Source organism: Xenopus laevis, chromosome 2L, assembly GCF_017654675.1.
Source record: "Xenopus laevis strain J_2021 chromosome 2L, Xenopus_laevis_v10.1, whole genome shotgun sequence".
In the NCBI taxonomy this organism is placed as follows: Eukaryota; Metazoa; Chordata; class Amphibia; order Anura; family Pipidae; genus Xenopus; species Xenopus laevis.
The window spans coordinates 182077176-182100461 of record NC_054373.1 but is presented as its reverse complement, the minus strand read 5'-3'; the positions used below and the strand labels follow the sequence as shown (position 1 = coordinate 182100461).

Genomic DNA, 23286 nt, shown 5'->3' with positions numbered 1-23286 from the left:
TTTGAATCCACATTCCTCATGTCCTACTACACGTGTACGGAAACCAAACATTAAAGGCTTTAACTCTCACTCAAGGAAGGGTAGCGGCAGATAACCCAACAACACAGAAGGTTTATATGGAACATTATTCTGTTCCATCTACATATTACTAATGCAGGGGCCCAAGTAGGAGCTAGTGGACTCCTGTTAAGGGTTTAGTCAGAGAAATGTGTATTCACAGTCAATAAACTTGAGGGGTTCATGGTGGAAGATGAAAGATTTTGAGGTGAAGCCAAAAAAGCTGCTGATTTGTTGTTGTCAATAAGAAGCATTTAGGCCTTTGGAACCCACTAGAGTCACAACTGCTTCACTCCATGCAATTAAATCCATTCTGGTGGAGCCCCAGAATATCAGTTCTGCTGAGACGGGTTCCCATCTGAAATCTCTCTATAAACAACATCATTATTACTCACTGTACTTTCCAAACTGCGGCCCCCAGGGCAGTATTGGGAAATGCTACTCAAGTCTATATAAACTGATGGAACCAACAATTAATAGTAGATTTCCTGCACGGCACTGAGACGCTCGTTTCATATCTCTGTAAGTATTTGCTCCCAAGCTGGTTATCTAAAGCTTTCTTGCACCAGGTACAGAGAGTTACATTATTGGAAAGTTGTAGGGGCAGATTTACATATGGTCGAATATCGAGGGTTAATTAACCCTCGATTTTGACTGCCGAATGTAAATCCTTCGACTTCGAATATCAAAGTCGAAGGATTTACCGCAATTAGAACATAGGAAAGCCTTCCCCATAGGCTAACATTGCACCTCGGTAGGTTTTAGGTGGCAAAGTAGGGGGTCGAAGTTTTTTTTAAAGAGACAGTACTTCGACTATTGAATGGTCGAATATTCAAACGATTTTTAGTTCTAACCGTTCGATTCGAAGTCGTAGTCGAAGGTCGAAGTAGCCAATCCAATGGTCAAAGTAGCCAAAAAAAAACATCCGAAATTCAACGTTTTTTTATTCTATTCCTTCACTCGAGCAAAGTAAATGGGCCCCGTAGTATCCGGCACCAAGAGGAAATTCATCGTTTGTATCCGCTGACTATCAGTATTAGATTTCCCATTCTATATGTATCTCTTACCAACTGGAATACAGAGAGTCATAGTAAAATGAGGCTTCTATTGTATTTATACATTGCTTTAATTCCCATTGGCTGCATTGCAGGGTACCCATCCATATGTTCTACCTCTAATAGATAAAGGGATAGAATATACAGTAATTGACACAATGCCCCATACATTAGATTACCCACAGTTCCTTCTTAGAAGTTCAGTGCAATTGTGCACCAGATACAGTAGGTTGCAAGATTTATCCCAGTTAAAATATCGGGTACAACATGTCGTTGAGACAGTAGGGGCAGCACATGGGTAGGATTTGACACCTGGCCCAGTCTGACCCTGGAAACTTTACCTGCTGATTATTTCAAACTAGTAAAAGATATACAATGTAAAGACATGTAAAACTATTTGTGCATGTGGGTTCATTAAAGCATAACAATAGCAATATAACATGGTTCCCCTGACTTGCCTTTGTAGGGTCCAGTATTACAGCCCGAGAATAATGATGCCCAATTCAACATACTCACACCCGTCAGTGCTGGAACTCAGCTTTGGACTACTGACAGCACTAAAGTATCTCTATGGCACCATTGTTCTTCTCCTTTTCCTAATGATCGCTGTGTCCAGTAGCACCGTGATCACCACCATCGCCTTACACAGGACTTTGCATGAGCCAATGTACATCTTTATTGCTGCTCTGTGCATCAATGGACTCTATGGTAGTATTTGCTTTTTTCCTGCTCTCTTTGTTAACCTTGTTTCCCAAACCCAAACAATTTCCTACATTGGCTGTTTAATTCAGATATTTGGTATCCATACGTATATTGGGGGTGAAATAGGCGTCCTGGCTGCCATGGCATTTGACCGGTACCTGTGCATCTGTAACCCTCTGAGATACAACAGCTTAATGACCTTTAGCACCATGTTCAAGCTCATTGGTGCAGCCTGGTTGTACATTATCATCCTAATTTCTATCCACGTGATACTGACCATCCGCCTGCCCTTGTGCAGCTCAGTCATACAGAAGATTTACTGTGACAACTGGTCAGTGGTGACACTCTCCTGCATAGACACCACCCTGAATAACATATTTGGCCTACTTATAACATCAGTCACTGTTTTGCTCGCAGGGTGCATTGGTATCTCATATATGAAGATTCTAATTGTGTGCATGAAGTCCTCTAAAAATGTCAGAGCAAAAGCCTTGCAGACCTGCACCCCCCACCTTATATCTCTCAACTACTTTGGAGCAGATATTCTCTGTGAGATACTTCTGCTTCGTTTCCCTGTTAATGCCATGCCATATCAACTGAAGATTATCATATCAGTGCAAGCCTTTGTCTTTGCCCCTCTTCTAAACCCCCTAATGTATGGTCTGAAAATGAGGGAAATAAGAGTCAAAATAGGCAAGATCTTTTACCCAAAGACAATTTCGCAGGTAGAAAGACATGGGAAAGTGCAGGAACAATGAATATAGAAGGGTTGTGTAGATGAAGGTAGACAGACTGAGAATCCAATATGATTTGCTGATGATGCCTTTAGACAAAGAATGACTGGTCATTGGCCAGCCATTGATGTTTAGTACCCCCTAACTGATAGTTTTGAATGTGATGAAATTGCTTCAGAGCTGATTCTTCAAAAATTAATATCTAGTCAGCTGATGAGTGTATTGGGCTTGTGTAAGGAAAGCCAGGTCAATCAAACGACTGCCTCAAGCAACCCAATGAATGGATGGTTGGCTTGGTAAAATATTGTCATGTTGGAAGGAAAATCATATGCTAAGATCACATAACTACCGATATTTCTAATTAAAAAGAAATGGGCAACACTGTAGACCACACCCAACCTTACCCCAATGATAAACCTCGAACATTTCATGGTCCACAAATCTATAAATCAATTTTAAGCCTCAATAGGGGCAATGGTGGAATATGATATATGCCATTGATCAATATATGTATGATCACCAACCTTATTTGACAGCCAAAGTTTTTAAAATCTTGAGGCCTTGGTCAACATCCCTGCCCCACAAACATTATCTAAAGGAGGTCATACATGGGCTGATCATGTAGGGTCTCAGACCAATTGGCTCATTGGCTGAACAGTCAGAGAGTGGATGAGGGGGCCACACACAGTATGGTCAACTTTCTACTGTTCTGAGTATTCAGACAAACAGTCCAGATAATCAGAAGAGCATGAAATAAAGAGAAGCCACAGCTCCTCTCCACTTCGTCATCTGTGGTTGCATCATCAACTGCCCAACATGGTGCATCAGAAGATGACATTTTTAAACCTGTCTGATCCCCAAACTGACTGATATCCATAATATATGTGTAGATTAGTATCAGCAAAGCACTAAACATGTACCAATATCCATATGTGCAGATCACATGATGTTATTGGTACCAGAACTAATGAAGGTTACAGGTATCTTCAATACTACTGTCACAAACGAAAATATTAAAAGGAAAAAAAGTACAGTATCCCCAGTTTAGTAATTTGCAGAACTGTATGTTATGAAAGCCTAATCCATTGTTTTACATATTAACGCACTGTATATATGTAGCAGGTAATTTGGCTTAAAACTTTGATAAGTTATTTCCCATTTTTTTTCTTTTAACTGTTTATATTGTTCCTATTTTTGGTTTAAAGTCAATAAAACAATACTTTAAGTTACAGCACTTCAAAGAGATCTATCTAAACCTTGGTATACTCAACATTAGGTAACATTATTTAAGATGAGTAGCTCACAGGCTACATTAAATAAATCCCACCATACCTGAGATCTGCTCAAAGTGTGGTCATTCTCCAGCAAAATGTTTCCATGTGGCATGGCAATTCAGCACTTTTGGAAACAAGTAACAGAAGAGATAAGCCAAACCTTGGCCCTTATCATTCCTCTGGACCCATTAATATTACTACTTAATTAAATAGGGTACACTGCATCCTCTACTGCTGCAAAACACCTCAACTTTCTTATTCATACAGGTTTAATGGTTAATAGTTATGAGATGGTCATTCCACCTCCTTCAAACCATCAATGATTGAAATTATCCAATCACTATGCCCCCTTATATAGAATAACATATTATAAGAGGGGCAGAAATTTGAAAAAATGTGGTCTATTTGGATGAAAGAACTAATAAAACTGACCCAAGACTGAAGTGATTTAGGAGCCCTCACTCTATTTTACTTAATAGGAAGACTCTTCCCCCTTCCTCCAGGCATTGACAGGAACAGCACTTGTTAGGAACAATTCATCTTATTAAGGGTAATGTTAAGAATTTACAAAATGTAACAATATAGCATACTATTGTGGGTTTTTCTATAAACAAGATTGCACTTGACCTGTTCTAACCACATGTATGTGAACTGGACTGTACCTTTCTATGTACTGGAGAATCGTGGGCACTTTCTTTTCTTTAGTTTTATTTCTTTATCTTTCTTTTGTAATTGCAAAACTCCAATAAATACAGTTCTTAAAAATAGGATGAGTAGCTGGTATAACTGGTAGATACAGTATATATATATATCAATTACAGTCATTGACTGAATGGAGATGATTCTTTTTTCATAATTCAGTCTTTAATGTGACATTGAAGGCAAGATCTGGACCTTCATGGCCAGTCATCCGATCATTCATTCCCTGGGTCGTATGAGCTAATCATAAGGCCAACATTTTCCTTCAACCAAATTTAGGATAGATGATCTGGGGATGGAAGTGTTGTATACTTAATTGGGTAAATTGGTATATATTGCGCAGGGATTTCCTGAGCAAGCTGAGGAAATCGCATCTCCCACCATCCATACTCAAAACCTTCTACAGAGGGACTATCGAGAGCATCCTGAGCAGTTGTATCACTGTCTGCACTGTCATGGAGCGCAAGACCCTTCAGAGGATAGTGAAGACAGCAGAGAAGATCATAGGTGTCTCTCTTCCTTCCATCACAGACATTTACACCACTCGCTGCATCCGTAAAGCCACCAGCATTGTGGCTGATCCAACAAACCCCTCACACTCACTGTTCACACTCCTGCCATCTGGAAAAAGGTACCAAAGCATTAGGGCCCTCACTACCAGACTGTGTAACAGTTTCTTCCCCCAAGCCATAAGGCTCCTGAATTCTCAGGGACAGGACAGATCTCTCACACACTCACACTCCATCTGACCTTACTATATACCACAACGTTACACAGCCACTGTACTCCATTGTATAAATAAATAGCCATTGGATACAATTGATCTCTATGAGCACATCTGCACTTTATCATGTTCTTTAATATGTTCTTGCTACTGTCATATCACAATGATACACCATCATGTCTGATGTTTAGCATTATTTACTTAACATATTACATCTGCTGAGTGTGCGATGTATTGTCCTGTCCCTGCACTGACCTGTCTTGCAGGAGTTGCATATTTTTGCACTTTTTGTCTGTTGTTCGGTACATCTATGTTGTGTTGTGTAGCACCATGGTCCTGGAGGAACGTTGTTTTGTTTCACTCTGTACTGTACAAATGTATATGGATGAAATGACAATAAACTCCTTCTTGACTCTTGACTTTTTGCCTGAAGATCTGTAGGGGGACAGACACATACTGCAGAATAAATGTGCTAGAATACACTTTACATAGTTTATTTATCTGTAAGAGTGAGAAGGGACCAGTAAGTCACATATCAGTGATATTAATGTCTACACAATGATACTTTGTGTCCAACATGGAAATGGTGAGACCCAACCTAAACTAAAACATTTGTACTCTTGAGGTTGATACTAGGACTGCTACACAAATACTTCTGAGCGGTAAACTAAGCGGTTGATACATGAGTGCATGAAAATGTCACTTGAGAGATAGAAGGTGTGATCACTTTATCGTACCCTGACATATTCAATTCAGTAAACACTTATTATTATAAACACACATATCCAAATTCTACTTGAATCATTGGGAAGTTTAGTTCCCCTTACCAGAGCTCATGTAAAAAAGGACAATGTAGTCTTTCATACCCCATGGTTGAGATGTATCAAAAGACAGGGGACATCCATAGGATTGATTAAACCCATGAATCATTTTGTAACTGTATTCCTGAAATGAAGCCAACTTACTTTATACTGTTTGTGTAAACAGGATAGTCAGATACAAGATTCCTCTGCACTCAACCCATTATCAATATATTTAAGACAGAGACATTTTGTGCTACTGCTACTGAAAAATGCCTTACCCTTTAAACAAAACAGGGATTGTTTGTCCATATATTGCAATATATTTAAGCTGAACAACTACGTCACACTCATCCCATATCTGGCCAGTCCTACGCTCAATTTTCATCTGATTCATTAAGAATTCTATTGCTTCATTATACATTTTACACAGGGACTTAGTTTTACCTGCAACTTACTTGCTGCTTTCAAAGTAAACCTCCCAAACTTGGCTGCCCTTTTATTAGACACCAGTGGGATCACCTGACTATAGTTGGGAAGGGTGGGAGCTACAACATGGAGCTGGTCACTGCTCCTGTATAAACTATAACAAACAAGGGAAAGTTGTGCTCACCACTAATTTTTAAAACCATTAGGCGGTGGTTCAATGAGGGTGTGACCACAAAATACATATAGTCAACTACAAGATCCTCTGCACTCAACCCATTATCAATATATTTAAGACAGAGAGCAGTGACCAGCTCCATGTTGTAGCTCCCACCCTTCCCAGCTATAGTCAGGTGATCCCACTGGTGTCTAATAAAAGGGCAGCCAAGTTTGGGAGTTTTACTTTGAAAGCAGCAAGTAAGTTGCAGGTAAAACTTAGTCCCTTTGTAAAATGTATAATTAAGCAATTGAATTCTTAATGAATCAGATGAAAATTAAGCGTAGGACTGGCCAGATATGGGATGACTGTGACATAGTTGTTCAGCTTAAATATATTGTAATATATGGACAAACAATCCCTGTTTTGTTTAAAGGGGAAGGCATTTTTCAGTAGCAGTATGCACAAAATGTCGCTGTCTTAAATATATTGATAATGGGTTGAGTGCAGAGGACTCTTGTAGTTGACTATATGTATTTTGTGGTCACAGCCTCATTGCACCCCCGCCTAATGGTTTTTAAAAATTAGTGGTGAGCACAACTTTCCCTTGTTTGTTATAGTAAACAGGATATGACTTAATTGGGAATTCATATCAACCATCATGTCCTTTATCCCAGTATTACCCTTTTATTGAGTTTTGACCTCTTCATAACCCTAGTTCATGCCTTTAAGGTGGTCATACATGCACAGAACTCATGTAAACAAAGGCAGGAATAGTTATTTATGTCCCATGGTTGAGTTATATTAAGAAACAGGCGACATCCATGGGATTCACTAAACCCCTGAATCCACATTTTGTAATAGGAACTGTGTTCCCGAGATGAAGTCAACTTACTTAATACTGTATGTGTAAACAGGACAGGATTTAATGGTACATTCATATCAACCATATTATATGTCCTTTATCCCAGTATAACCCTAATCCATGCCTTTATAGTGGTCATACATGCAAGTATTGGGTTGGGTAGTTGAGCTAATTTCCATCAATTTTCCTTATGTACTAGTCAAAATACATACACTCTAGTTAAATATGAATAAATATATCCATCTCCTGGATCCTCTGCATCCCCCCAGCTCCGTCTGCCCCAATGAGTTTCAAGAAAGGTCACTGTAGCATTTTATTGAATCATAACTCTTAGGCCAATTTGTCTCATTACAGATATGGGACCAGTTATTCAGAATGCTCGGGACCTGGGGTTTTCTGAATAACAGATCTTTCCGTAATTTGGATCTTCATACCTACTAGAAAATCATGTAAACATGAAATAAACCCAATAGGTTGGTTTTGCTTCCAATAAGGGTTAATTATATCTTAGATTGGCTCCAGTACAAGACACTGGGGGTCATTTATAAACTTTGCTCAAGGCAGATTGATTCGCAAAGTGAATATATTTGCCCTGCGCATGGTTGTATTTATACAGCTGAATAAGTGTGGTGCAACAGAATTGCGATTTTTTTTTTCACAATGCGAATATCTATAAGAGCTTTTTAATATGTCAAAAATTCGCAAATTGCGAATATTTATGTTCACACTTTGCAACTTTGGTGGCGGAGAAAATATTCGCAAAACAGTTTTGCGAATTTATGTTACTATCAATGCTATTTTCGCGCACAACAACCTCGCACATTGGGTGCGCTCGCGCAAACTCCCATCTCATTTGCGAGCCGTTTGCGAAAATGTATTCACAGCGCGAATTCGCAAAAACCGGAAAGACAGGCAGAGCAGTGCAATATATTAGCGTTCATGGAAAAAACACGGGAAATACAACCATTTGCGAAAAAATATGCGTTGCGCGAACTTTATAAATGACCCCCACTGTTTTATTATTTCATTTTTAGAAATGTGGATAATATTTTCATAATTCGGAGCTTTCTGGATAATGGATGCCTGTATTATTAGTTAATATGCAACTTTATTACAATTAAATGATTTTTTAAAATGTATTAAATCTCTAGCAATGTGCTCCAATTCTGATGCATTTAGAGGGAACATGTAGATACAGGTAGATAGATACATTCAGACCTGTAGCTCAGTATATTGCCATAGTTCTCCCATGATGATCCTAATTAGAGATACAGTAAATGCTTCCCAACATAACAAGCCTCTTACTCAGACTGCTAATGTCCCACATGGGAAACCTTTGCGTATTATGAGCACTTTCCAAGAGAACTTTTCATGGCATGATTTAGAGCTAATTAGCAGAACAATTAAGTGGTTGATTACAGTAGCATGTGTGACACAAGGACCCAGTGGGTTAATTAGTTTGTGCCAGGCAGTAAATGACACCTTTATCCTCAGGGTCCCATACCAGGGGGTATTGCTGTACATTCAGACAATTAACCATCCCCAGCAATTAGTTAATACGTCTGAATGAAGCAATTGTTAATGATTCACATTTTAAACATAACAACCATTTTGCACATTCAGCAAACTCATTAGAGCTGTTTACTTGTAAATACAAAAGAAAAGAAAAGCATCATTAATGTTGGTCTTAATCAGCAATTAGTGACGTCTCTAATCATTCACAAACCAGAAAAGAATAAGTTCTGATCTATTAACTGCGCTGCTGCTGTAATATTGTCCTCACACTGAACTTGAAGTCTTAAAGCTGATTAAATAATAACACACATCTGTCTGAATGCGGTAATTACAGAATTATTTATCATTTAGAAGACACGGTCTGTCATATTTACAGCAGAAGAGACAGTAAATGAGGGTTATAACCAGCCAGTTTATGAGTGAAATCCTTGTACTTAAATTAAGCAATTATATCTTCTATCCTAATAACTTAGCGTACAGTTTAATATCATTAGAAGTGCCTGGTTATTAAATTAGAGAGGCCGGGAGCTGCATCACATTGGGTATAATCTGGGAATAAAAAATTCCTGAGACTGATAGGCACAATCATTGCAGTACTTTACAAAAATAAAAGGACAAATCTCTTTATATGAAGTTTAATAATGACTAAGCTATGGATTATGGATATGTTGGCCAATATGCTGAAGAAATTCATTTTTTACTTTTTTTATTATTATATTATTATTATTATTATTATTATTATTATTTATAATAATTATAATAATAATAATAATACATTTATAAAGCACCAACTGTAGAAGGGTTTATACAATGAAAACACAGATTAGATGCAAACATACAGCCAATAGCCAATACAAGAGACAAAGCGGGTCCTGCTTAACAGAGCTTGCAATCTAAAATGTAGACCTCAAGTTATTTTTCCCTGATTGACTTGAAGGCCCGCAGCCTGTAATTACTGCAACATATGATGTATATATTATATTAATGGCACACTGTATAACTTGCTAGCAGGGAATTTGCCTCTGTAGGACCTCTTATACAGATATGGGGCCTTCCTGACCCTGCAGGAGAAAAGTGTTATGTGATCCATTATCCAGAAACCCGTTATCCAGAAAGCTCTGAATTACGGGAAGGCCATCTTCCTAAAACTCCATTATAATCCAGTCCTATTGGGTTTATTTAATATTTACATGATTTTTTTAGGTATGAAGTTATGAAATTACAGAAAAATCCCTTATCCAAAACCCCCTAGGAGCATTCTGCAGAAGTATAAGTTTGATAAATCTATAATGTACAAATGTGCTAAAGAAATTCATTCAAAGGACCCTGAGCTTGAAGACAAGGTCTTTTCCTTCCACTTCTCCCTTTATGTGGGATTGATCTCATTGGTACCTGGAGGTGGGGATGACATCACATAACACTTGCTTGGTTTGCTCCTGTCCCATAGGATGATTAAAAATATGATGTTTAAGAGCTAATATCTGATTGGCTGCTGTTTTTATGACTAGCTGTGCTGATTTATCAGGTGGAGGTTGTACCATGCAGATTAGATTGTAAGCTCTATGGGGAAGGTAGACACCATGCGAAAGCCTAGTGTCTTTGAAACTTGATGCTAGGGCCTCTAATTCATAGGGAAAGCCAGTGATTGGCTACATAAAGCTAGTTGTTGGGGAGAAGGTTAGTATATAATAAGCTTGATACTTGTTGAATAGCATTTAAAGTCAAAGCTAAGCCATGCTTAAAAGTTAACTTTAAACTATGAGTACAGTTATCGGATCCGTTATATTGGACACCCATTATTCAGAAAGCACAGAATTACAGAAAAGGCTGTCTCCTCTAGAACCTGTTTTATTCATATACTACAAATGTTTAAAAATTATTTCCTTTTTCACTTTAATAATAAAACAGTAGCTTGAAATAATATAAGTTGATACCAATTACAACATTACTTGCCTGCGCCACTGCTTCTGTCCCACTTAGAAGCCAATCACAATCAAGCCAAAGACTATCACGGTGGAGGGGAGGAGTCAAATGTCTTTAAAGTCTTTTGTATGATGTGCACCTGTGAACACTTGATAAAGAGCCACAATGCTCGAAACATGTTGTGTTAAATAAACCTTGCAGCAAAGCTTCTGCGGTTTTGAGCCTGTTTTGTCCACAACCTTTACAGAAAAAACAGTAGCTTGTACTTGATCCCAACTAAGATATAATTAATTTTTATTGGAAGCAAAACCAGCCTATTGTGTTTATCCAGAAAAACCAAGCATTCTGGATAACAGGTCCCATACCTACTGTAGTCGATAATATTACATACTCTGGATATCTGCATATACTGTACATAACTACTACTGCCATATTCTGCCCAGTGTGCTATTTTTTCAGAGTTCTCTGAGCTTTCTCCATAATTATTTCAAAAGCTTCATTCCTTAGTTCTAACCCTTAGTACTAACTTTCAGCTCTAACCCTCAGTTTTAACCCTCAGCCAGGGTCAGAATGGGGGTCCAAGGCCCACCAAGGCTGCCATCTCAGGGGCCTCTGCACCCTTGACTGATCAAGGAGCCTCCCCCACTGTGCGGCCAGGACCAGGTTGAAGGTCAGGGGGAGCGCAGAGAGCACCCACAGTTTTCAGCGGAGATGCCAGGGAGTGGGTTTGGGTTGGCGGGACCCACAAGTGCCAAGACCCACTAGGTTTTTTCCCAGCATCCTACTGGCCTAGTTCAACCCTGTAATAATTTAAATCAGTGGCCACCTGTAAACCTCTGCAATTCCGATCCATAATATGATGAAAAACAAGAAGTGGTCAGCTGTAGAAATACATTTATATTATGTAAGAAAGAGCTTGCACAGATGCACCGTATTTCCATTTGTGTTGCACCATCGACCATTTGTACATATGCTTTTCCACCTGAGATCAAGCTTCCAGCTGCCACATGTGTGACAGTTGCACTTGTTTTGACACAGGTGAAGGTTAAATTCTCAGTTAAATTCCTGTAACTGCACTGTTATTGTGCCCAACCTAGAACACATCTAATGTGATGACCTACAATTTCTTAAGTATACATTCAAAATGTGTAACAATTGATATTTGTATTATTCCTCCCAAGAGAGTGCTGATACTGGGGTCCCAAGGCAAATGTCATATCTTTCCTTCCCTTAAACCACTGCTAATAGCCTATAATAGGCACATCTGTAACATTAATTGAGTCCTTGGATACTAAATTCTTCTGCAGCAGATTCCCCATGTGTAATTCCATTATTAATAGCATTGCGGCACCATTCTGTCTTCTGATTGGATCTCAGAGTATTCAGCCGAGAACTCAGCCCAGGGCTATAAAACCACTTGGAAAGTAGAAGAAATTGTGACCAGTCCATGGGATCACAGTAACAGATTCTATCAGTGAGTATTTTGCCCTTTCAGCATTTCTTTTTTACAATTACTGTTTCCCTTGACGATCAAATGGGATTTTCCAACAGATTAAACATTTATTTTGTTCTTCTGTAACTGTAACATCTGAGCTAAAATGAGCTGGTTTTGTATCTATAAATGCAGAAAATTCAATTCAGGAGGGGACACATACAGAACTAATCAAAACATTATACAACCCCTCTCTAGCCTTTGGTTATCTCTTCTACTTCCTGATCTGGAATGTTCTAGGCAATAAAACTCACCAAAGAGGGGACTGGTTGGGCTCAATATGGTTATGGCCATGAATGCTGAACTAAAAGCTTGTATATGAAGACATACACTTGTAGATACATTCACATTTTGTCAACTTCCTCCTAGTATTTGCGTATGAAGATATTAAGTGGTCAATGTATAATTATTGTGTTAGGGATTGATTTTTCCACTTCTTCTGTGAATTTGTTCCTGATTGATGCAGTCAGGGTTAGAGTAAATGCCCAAGGGTCCTAAACGTTTGCATGGATCTCTCATTCTCCAGCAACTAGTAAAGGAATAGCTTTCTTGCTGATACAAGAGACAGCCACAATAAGTACAAACATTTATGGCTCTTAGACTTTCAAACCACATGTTGTCCATCAGACACTGCATCTGTAAGTGGTTCCAAAACTTTTGTTCTATTAGTGCCCTTATTTATCCAATTTGGATGTCTGGCCACATCCTTGCTCATGGCCCTCCTCAAGTGTTATATTCTCCTTCAAGAAGCCTGGACAGGGTACAACTAGATTGAATATGGCTTGTATCCTAGTGTCAGTACAGAAATGACCACCTTAATGTGTCTGTAATGAAGAGTAATTAATTACAGCCACATTAAGTTGGTCATTTCTTGACCTTCTTGAGCTTCAGCAGATCCTTAACTATGTACATTGGTTTACATACAAGGAAAAAAAGTTTTCGTACAAAGTTTTTCATACATAGATTACATATTTTTCCCATTAAATGGAGACAGTGTAAGACCGGCCCACCGGGATACCAGGAAAACTCCCGGTGGGTCCAGGTGTCAGTGGGCCTTTTGCTTCTAAACATTTGCTTTATTTCATGGCAATTCTTTATTTCCTTAACAAAGAGGCTAAATAGATGTAATAATAGATTATAGTATGAAAGAAAAGAAGAGAATAGAGGTTGAGAGAGGAGAGGAAAATAGTACTGAGAGTTGGCCCCTGATCTAAGGTTTTTTGGTGGGCCCCTGGTGTCCCAGTCCAACACTGAATGGAGATAAAGTAATGTAGAACAGGATTATTTGCCTTTGTTATATATGGCACCCTCTAAATCTACTCATCTAAACTGATGGATAATTAAGCTGTAAAGGTATATTGATAAAACAACAAGTAGGCATCTTCCGCCAATACATTTCCCACTACTGTAAACACGGGAGAAATAATAATAATTCTCCTGAGTCTCTCCTCTGTAGTAACAGAAACATCAGTGAGCTGTGTCTAGCGCTCATATTAAAGAATAAACATACTTTTCTTGTCCATTATAAATAGGACTAATGCTTATTCTCGTCTTTAAGCAGCAGCCAACACTGCAGTGGTACCAATATGGAGAATTCCTCATACTCACACCCTTCGCTGCTGACCCTCAGTTTTGGCCAAATAATGGAAGTCAAGTATTTTTACAGCGCTTTGGTTTTACTTTGTTTTGTGATGATTGTTGTGTCCAACGGTGCAGTGATCAGCGCCATAGTGATACACAGGAGTTTGCAGGAACCAATGTTCATCTTCGTTGCCTTTCTTTGTGTCAATGGACTCTACGGGAGCCTGATTTTTTTCCCTTTTCTCTTTGTAAACCTTCTTTCCAAAACCCACGTCATTTCCTACATTGGTTGTATCATACAGGTGTTCGGCATTCACACTTTCATAAGCTGTGAGGTTACAATTCTAGCTGTCATGGCATTTGACCGGTACGTGTGCATCTGTAACCCTCTGAGATACAAAAGCATCATGTCGTTAGCCACAGTGTTCAAGCTGATTGGTGCAGCCTGGCTGTATGTGATCTTCCTCATTACTATCCACCTGATACTGACCATCCGCCTGCCCCTGTGTGGCTCAGTCATACAGAAGATCTACTGTGACAACTGGTCAGTGGTGAGACTCTCCTGCATAGACACAACAGTCAACAATGTATTTGGGTTGCTTATTACAGCAGCTATTATGTGCTTAATGCCGGTACTTACCTTGGTCTCCTATGTTCAGATTCTATGGGTGTGCATGCAGTCCTCTAAGGTTTTCAGAGCCAAAGCCTTGCAGACTTGCACCCCACATCTTATAACTCTAACCTATTTTGTAGCTGATGTTCTTTTTGAGATACTACTGCCTCGTTTTCCAAGTACCGTGTTGCCCTATGAACTGAGGATCCTCATGTCAGTGCAGGCCTTTGTAATAGCACCCATTCTTCACCCCCTTATCTATGGCTGGAAACTAAGGGAGATTAGACTAAGGGTGTTACAGATGTTTGGTGCAAAACAAATTGCAAATTTACAAAATAATCTATGAATGTGATCACCCTCGAGGGACTGTTTAGATGTCAAAATCCACTGAGTGTCATCTTATTCTGGTTTTTGGTCGCCATTGTTTAAGACAGCCTATATGAGAGCAGGGATAAGAAGACAAAAATAATGGTAGAATAGAGTGTTGGCTGTGGTGTCTATGTTCTCAACCAAGATGTGGCACAAATATTACATTGAACCCAATGAAGGATAATCAAAGAGGATCAGAAGGAGATGGGGTCGCTGGTGGGACAATCTTCATTGGGCCTTTGGAGGTGAAAACCTCACAGGGTGTTTCATGATGTTCCAGTGACCTCATTTGCAAGAAAAGTAGCCTGTGAATTCCAAAAGAGCGTGAGTGTTTCAGGACTAAATTTATCACTCCTTATTTTCAAGCAAGCATCAGTTGGAAATAAGATCTCCTCCAGTTGATGGAAGGGCATCAGGGAGTTGGCCATTTCTGAGGGTCTTCTTCAGACAAAAGTTATAGCGGATAATGGGTCTTATGGTGGGGCCTGGACAACTGCCTCTTATCCCTATTTATAATATATTGATACTGTATTGATATTTTACATTGTCATGTGCAAATAGCCTGACCATTAAATATTCTGTTTGATCGATATCAGTGACATTGATTTCCAAGGCTTACAAGAGAATTAGCATTAATGTATAATTTCCCATTTGAAATAATTAGAACAATAGAGAATATTATCAGTAAAAAATATTTTGGTTTTTAATGTTTCACATGTGGTGATGATGATGATTAGATAAACACTGGTATATTTCTTCCACCAAAAATCCATTCTTCATATAATATGAAAGATTGTGTTTCACAAATTAAGTAGATTCGTAAGATTCAGAGCTTCAGAATTCGGCTTCCCCCATACGCAGTTAATGTATATAGTTTATTTTGTTGGAACCAGGGATCCTTTCAACTGGACCATAGAGCTCCATGAGAATGACATTCAAAAAGAACATGATGAGCTAATCATACCATATATGGAATGTTACTACAAATATTGTTTAAACACTCCTATTGAATAACTATAGGTTATAAAGTGAGGGCCCTGGCCATAAGCCTAATAAACTACTGCAATGCCTTTGTTCATTTTTAAGGACCAGAGAGCGTTCAAGGAAAAGTGCCCAAGCTGATAAAGGGAATTGAAGAGATTGGTTATGAGGAAAGGCAAGTTGGGATTGGTTACACTGGAGAAGAAAGTACAGAGAAGTATAGAGAAAGTACAGAGAAGAGCGACTAAGCTGATAAAGGGAATGGAATGGGTCAGTTATGGGGAAACGCAAGTTGGGATTGGTTACACTGGAGAAGAGACAGTTAAGGGGGGATATGATCAGGGCTGGGCCAAGGGGTAGGCAGAGTAGGCAAGTGCCTAGGGCACAAAGCTGGGGGGCGCCAGGCATGTACTTGCTCTGTCATCTACCCCATGTCTGGTGGCATCTTTCTCCATGAATTTGCACATCTGCGCATGCATATGGGGATATGATCACTATATATAAATATATAAGGGGACATGATCACTATATATAAATATATAAGGGGACATGATCACTATATATAAATATATAAGGGGATATGATCACTATATATAAAATATATAAGGGGGATATGATCACTATATATAAATATATAAGGGGGATATGATCACTATATATAAATATATAAGGGGATATGATCACTATATATAAATATATAAGGGGATATGATCACTATATATAAATATATTAGGGGGATATGATCACTATGTATAAATATATAAGGGGATATGATCACTATATATAAATATATAAGAGGGATATGATCACTATATATAAATATATAAGGGGATATGATCACTATATATAAATATATAAGGGGATATGATCACTATATAGAAATATATAAGGGGCATATGATCACTATATATAAATATATAAGGGGGGTATGATCACTATATAGAAATATTTAAGAGGGATATGATCACTATATATAAATATATGTATATAATATATTGATATTTTATTCACCAGTAGATGCTCCCAGCAGACACAAGAGCGCCAATCAGATAAGAGGAAAGGAGTTTTCATGTTAATAAGGAATACTGTTGTTACAGGGAGAGCTGGGAAGTTGTGTTATCCTCTCTCTGAAAGGATAAGTAAACACTTACAATAAGTGAGAACTAAGAACTTTTGCAATGTACATTCATTATTTATTTTCTTTTTATTCCAAGATATTAAGTGGTACATGTACTGTTAATATGAATGAATTTTGTTACAACAGCTCCACCTGCTGGTCAGTTTCCCACCAGTCTGACCACCAAGTAGTCAAGGAAGTTGTCAGGAGAAAGAAAGAGGCTGCTCTTATGTTCTTCTGCTTAGGAAAGATGTGAGAAAGGTTTCTAATTTTATTCCTAAGCAGAAGAACATCAGCCTCTTTCTTTCTCCTGACAACTTCCTTGACTACTTGGTGGTCAGACTGGTGGGAAACTGACCAGCAGGTGGCACTGTTGTAACAAAATTCATTCATATTAACAGCACATGTATCCCTTAATATCTTTGAATCAGCTGTACTGGCAGATCGATTGCTTTGAGGGAGGTTGGTTGGTTTTTCAGCAAGGATTACTGAAATTAGCTCATTGTACAGGTATGGGATCCCTTATCCAGAAAGCTCTGAATCTCAGTTGTAAGGAAATCATTCAGTTTTGTTTCCTTATTTTTTTATTATTCTGTTATACCAAAAAAAAATACCTTGTAATTGATCCTAACTAAAATACATGAATCCATATTGGTTGCAAAATAATCCTATTGGGGTTAAATGTTTAAAGGAGAAGGAAGATATACAATACTACTAATAAATATAGATTTAGTTTGGTCAAACTGAACTGCTATATTAGTTTTTCTAAATTCTATTCCTTACTACTTCTGAGCCAGTGCCACTGAATGATCCTCTATTTGCTTTCTCCTTCCTTGCATGGGTGCAAATGAGCAGTAGAGTGAAAAGCTGAACTTAAACTCTACTGTATTTGCACCTGGCTGGGGGCCATTGAAGGAAAAAGAAGTGGAATACTTGGCACCCCCTAGCGATTTAAACTTTTCTTCTCCTTTAAAGACAGCGAAGGCATCTATAGGACATGTGATGGCCCAGGTCCGGGAAGCATTATGGATCTTGGATCCTATACTTGTGCAAAGTTGATCCAGTGACTGGTCTGACTGGGCATCTTGGGGGCAAATTTACTAAGTGGCGAAAATTCACCAGGGACGGCTTCGCAGGCAGGGCAACACTTCAACAGGCCAAAATTCGCTAAGACAGCGATAACATGCGAACATACGAAGTTGCGACCAGGGCAACGAACGCTGGCGAAGTTGCACTAGCGTTAATTCGCAAGCAGAGCTAAGTTGCGCTAGCGTTGGCTAATTAGCATGCGGCGGGAAGTTAAAGTTAAATGGGCGTATATGTTGCAGCAAAAACATTACATTACACAAGTCCAGGGAAGCTTAATAAAATAAAATAACGTTGTTTTATTGCCCTACACATGAGCCCAGTGTATAGTTTTGTGCCATATGTTAGGAAATGTAGGGGGGAAGCCAGTTACCCCAAAAAAATGTATGTTCTTTTGCAGCATATCACCCTGAAAAAAACAAAAGATGCCAACGTTTTTTGGGACTTATCAAATTTTCAACTAAATTTTGAGGAACTTCTATCTACTCTATTGCACTTCACCTGGTCTGAGGTGGCAAAGGCAAGTCTGGCGCAAGAGTTAAAGTTCAGTAATATCCTCATCTTAGTGAATTTGTGCAGTTACGTCCATTCGCCAGAGAGCAACTTCATCTGGCGATTGAGTATGAATGAGCGCCAGCGTGAGTCTCTTTCGATACCGAAGTTACGCTTGTGCCCAATACAAAATCCGCGAAGTACCGAAATGACGTCACGCTGGTGAATTTTTGCCAGTGTTAGTCGCTTCGCCCTTTAGTAAATTTTAAATGTTTCAAATTGGAGAGACTTTAGATGGGGATTTCCGCCATTCTCTGGATCAGTTGGCAGTTAGGCAGGTTGAATTTAATGGACCTATGTTACCCCAAGGTGTGGCATGGGCCTTGGGGCTATGGCACACTGGGCATTTTGGGTGCCACTACTCGCAGCAGTGATCAGAATACCCGTGAGCCCATGTGGGCTGCTTGACACTGACATTGCACCTAGTTAGCCCCTTAATCAGGAGATCAGTATATTGATCCCTATAGCTTATCCCCTGTGAGTCTCAAACCCCTTCATCCTGGGTGGTGTTTCACACTTCCCCCATAGGACTAATCCATTCTTTTAGACAAATCAATAACAAGTCTAGCCAAGATTCTGTGGCTTTTCCCAAGGTTTTTTGACTCGTCAGACATGTGGGTTAATTTTGACCCTCCTTATAAACAGTGCTGGAATGGTTGGCCCAGATAAAGATTATCCCAGGGCCAGAGTTGTGTGATTTACAATAAGAGTATAAGGCCTTATTTATCAACAAATGCAAAGTGCCTTCACTTTGTGTGCCAAGTTAACTTTGCCTTCTTTTTGGGATCGTTTTTGATTCCAGGTTTAGCCAACCGACGCAGGTTCCCTTGTCGTGCCCTGCTTGAGAATATGTGAGTAGTGCTCAAGTTAAAGAGACGTCCCTATGAAGCTTGTGATTCCTCTATTCATGCCCTTTAACTGAAAGAGGTGATATGGAACCTAATTCCATTGAATCCACGGAAACCATCTAATTGGTGGCACCCCAAAGCCCTCTGATAAAATTTGGTGTATTACCGTTAAGTATGTAGAATGGTTTGTGACTAGTAAGTGTGGGGTGCACCACCGTGAACCAACAGCATATTCTAGGAATACGAATGAATGAATAGTATCTGTGGTGCAGGTGTTGGGTGTTTCCTACATATTTGTATGTGTTTGTTGTAGGCAGACTTAAATCTTTCACATCTTTCCTTCCCCTAAACCACTGCTAATGGCCTATAATAGGCACATCTGTAACATTAATTGAGTCCTTGGATACTAAATTCTTCTGCAGCAGATTCCCCATGTGTAATTCCATTATTAATAGCATTGCGGCACCATTCTGTCTTCTCATTGGTCATTAACTATGATTGGATCTCAGAGTATTCAGCCAAGAACTCAGCCCAGGGCTATAAAACCACTTGGAAAGTAGAAAATTGTGGCCAGTCCATGGGATCACAGTAACAGATTCTATCAGTGAGTATTTTGCCCTTTCAGCATTTTTTTACAATTGTTGTTTCCCTTGATGATTAAATGGGATTTTCCAACAGATTAAACATTTATTTTGTTCTTCTGTAAATGTAACATCTGAGCTAAAATGAGCTGGTTTTGTGTCCAAATGCAGAAAATTCAATTCAGGAGGGGACACATACAGAACTAATCAAAACATTATACAACCCCTCTCTAGCCTTTGGTTATCTCTTCTACTTCCTGATCTGGAATGTTCTAGGCAATAAAACTCACCAAAGAGGGGACTGGTTGGGCTCAATATGGTTATGGCCATGAATGCTGAACTAAAAGCTTGTAGATACATTCACATTTTGTCAACTTCCTCCTAGTATTTGCGAATGAAGATATTAAGTGGTCAATGTATAATTATTGTGTTAGGGATTGATTTTCTCACTTCTTCTGTGAATTTGTTCCAGATTGTTCCTGATTGATGCAGTCAGGGTTAGAGTAAATGCCCAAGGGTCCTAAACGTTTGCATGGATCTCTCCTTCTCCAGCAACTAGTAAAGGAATAGCTTTCTTGCTGGTACAAGAGACAGTCACACTTAGTACAAACATTTATGGCTCTTTGACTTTCAAACCACATGTTGTCCATCAGACACTGTATCTGTAAGTGTTTCCAAAACTTTTGTTCTAATAGTGCCCTTATTTATCCAATTTGGATGTCTGGCCACATACTTGCTCATGGCCCTCCTCAAGTGTTATATTCTCCTTCAAGAAGCCTGGACAGGGTACAACTAGATTGAATATGGGTTGTATCCTAGTGTCAGTACAGAAATGACCAGCTTAATGTGTCTGTAATGAAGAGTAATTAATTACAGCCACATTAAGTTGGTCATTTCTTGACCTTCTTGAGCTTCAGCAGATCCTTAACTATGTGCATTGGTTTACATACAAGGAAATTCCATTAAACTATGTCAGCTTAGACATTTCCCTGTAAGTACAACTCAGCAGGTTTTGTTATTTATACATGTTGATATGGGACTTCCAACCCTTACAGTCTACTGTTCCTTCACAATGTCTTTATTACCTTCCTTTAGACTGCACGTGTAGCCATCTACTCACAATTCTCCACTCTTCTTCTTTTCTACTTTTTCCTTCCTACAGTAGTTTTTCCTAAACTCTAATGTCTTCTCCAACTGCCACCAAATGGCCCGATAGGAAAACTTCCAGAAAGTTTTCGTACATAGATTACTTGCATTTCCCATTAAATGGAGACAGTGTAAGACTGGCCCACCGGGATACCAGGAAAACTCCCGGTGGGTCCAGGTGTCAGTGGGCCCTCCTGCTTCTAAACATTTGCTTTATTTCATGGCAATTCCTTATTTCCTTAACAAAGAGGCTAAATAGATGTAATAATAGATTATAGTATGAAAGAAAAGAAGAGAATAGAGGTTGAGAGAGGAGAGGAAAATAGTACTGAGAGTTGGCCCCTGATCTAAGGTTTTTTGGTGGGCCCCTGGTGTCCCAGTCGAACACTGAATGGAGATAAAGTAATGTAGAACAGGATTATTTGCCTTTGTTATATATGGCACCCTCTAAATCTACTCATCGAAACTGATGGATAATTAAGCTGTAAAGGTATATTGATAAAACAACAAGTAGGCATCTTCCGCCAAAACATTTCCCACTACTGTGAACACGGGAAAAATCATAATAATACTCCTGAGTCTCTCCTCTGTAGTAACAGAAACATCAGTGAGCTGTGTCTAGCGCTCATATTAAAGAATAAACATACTTTTCTTGTCCATTATAAATAGGACTAATTCTCGTCTTTATGCAGCAGCCAACACTGCAGTGGTACCAATATGGAGAATTCCTCATACTCACACCCTTCGCTGCTGACCCTCAGTTTTGGCCAAATAATGGAAGTCAAGTATTTTTACAGCGCTTTGGTTTTACTTTGTTTTGTGATGATTGTTGTGTCCAACGGTGCAGTGATCAGCGCCATAGTGATACACAGGAGTTTGCAGGAACCAATGTTCATCTTTGTTGCCTTTCTTTGTGTCAATGGACTCTACGGGAGCCTGATTTTTTTCCCTTTTCTCTTTGTAAACCTTCTTTCCAAAACCCACGTCATTTCCTACATTGGTTGTATCATACAGGTGTTCAGCATTCACACTTTCATAAGCTGTGAAGTTACAATTCTAGCTGTCATGGCATTTGACCGGTACGTGTGCATCTGTAACCCTCTGAGATACAAAAGCATCATGTCGTTAGCCACAGTGTTCAAGCTGATTGGTGCAGCCTGGCTGTATGTGATCACCCTCATTACTATCCACCTGATACTGACCATCCGCCTGCCCCTGTGTGGCTCAGTCATACAGAAGATCTACTGTGACAACTGGTCAGTGGTGAGACTCTCCTGCATAGACACAACAGTCAACAATGTATTTGGGTTGCTTATTACAGCAGCTATTACGTGCTTAATGCCAGTACTTACCTTGGTCTCCTATGTTCAGATTCTATGGGTGTGCATGCAGTCCTCTAAGGTTTTCAGAGCCAAAGCCTTGCAGACTTGCACCCCACATCTTATAACTCTAACCTATTTTGTAGCTGATGTTCTTTTTGAGATACTACTGCCTCGTTTTCCAAGTACCGTGTTGCCCTATGAACTGAGGATCCTCATGTCAGTGCAGGCCTTTGTAATAGCACCCATTCTTCACCCCCTTATCTATGGCTGGAAACTAAGGGAGATTAGACTAAGGGTGTTACAGATGTTTGGTGCAACGCAAATTGCAAATTTACAAAATAATCTATGAATGTGATCACCCTCGAGGGACTGTTTAGATGTCAAAATCCACTGAGTGTCATCTTATTCTGGTTTTTGGTCGCCATTGTTTAAGACAGCCTATATGAGAGCAGGGATAAGAAGAAAAAAATAATGGTAGAATAGAGTGTTGGCTGTGGTGTCTATGTTCCCAACCAAGATGTGGCACAAATATTACATTGAACCAAATGAAGGATAATCAAAAAGGATCAGAAGGAGATGGGGTCGCTGGTGGGACAATCTTCATTGGGCCTTTGGAGGTGAAAACCTCACAGGGTGTTTCATGATGTTCCAGTGACCTCATTTGCAA

At 39.2% G+C, this 23286-nt stretch overlaps 3 protein-coding genes across 3 annotated transcripts; all 3 read left to right on the top strand.

The window, feature by feature from the left end:
• The first annotated feature begins 1603 nt into the window (after positions 1 to 1603).
• LOC108705419 (olfactory receptor 6N2) lies at positions 1604 to 2572 on the top strand. The gene has a single exon (XM_041581335.1). The coding sequence runs from the start codon at positions 1604 to 1606 to the stop codon at positions 2570 to 2572; it is 969 nt and encodes a 322-aa protein (XP_041437269.1).
• A 10564-nt stretch (positions 2573 to 13136) lies between these two features.
• LOC121399770 (olfactory receptor 4C6-like) lies at positions 13137 to 14963 on the top strand. The gene is made up of 2 exons (XM_041581334.1): positions 13137 to 13183; positions 13982 to 14963. Exons 1-2 carry the CDS (start codon positions 13137 to 13139, stop codon positions 14961 to 14963), a joined length of 1029 nt encoding a protein of 342 aa, XP_041437268.1.
• A 196-nt stretch (positions 14964 to 15159) lies between these two features.
• On the top strand, positions 15160 to 22968 carry LOC108706129 (olfactory receptor 4C6). Its single transcript, XM_041581333.1, has 3 exons — positions 15160 to 15247; positions 16073 to 16142; positions 21990 to 22968. The coding sequence occupies exons 1-3, from the start codon at positions 15160 to 15162 to the stop codon at positions 22966 to 22968; spliced, it is 1137 nt and encodes a 378-aa protein (XP_041437267.1).
• The last annotated feature ends 318 nt before the right edge of the window (positions 22969 to 23286 follow it).

Coding starts and splice junctions, on each gene's coding strand:
- LOC108705419 (XM_041581335.1), top strand. CDS start 1,604: ATGATGCCCAATTCAACATACTCACACCCGTCAGTGCTGGAACTCAGC.
- LOC121399770 (XM_041581334.1), top strand. CDS start 13,137: ATGGCCCTCCTCAAGTGTTATATTCTCCTTCAAGAAGCCTGGACAGG. Junction 13,184..13,981: donor CTTCAAGAAGCCTGGACAGG/GTACAACTAGAT, acceptor CTCGTCTTTAAG/CAGCAGCCAACACTGCAGTG.
- LOC108706129 (XM_041581333.1), top strand. CDS start 15,160: ATGAAGGATAATCAAAGAGGATCAGAAGGAGATGGGGTCGCTGGTGGG. Junction 15,248..16,072: donor GGAGGTGAAAACCTCACAGG/GTGTTTCATGAT, acceptor TTCATTTTTAAG/GACCAGAGAGCGTTCAAGGA. Junction 16,143..21,989: donor GAGATTGGTTATGAGGAAAG/GCAAGTTGGGAT, acceptor GTCTTTATGCAG/CAGCCAACACTGCAGTGGTA.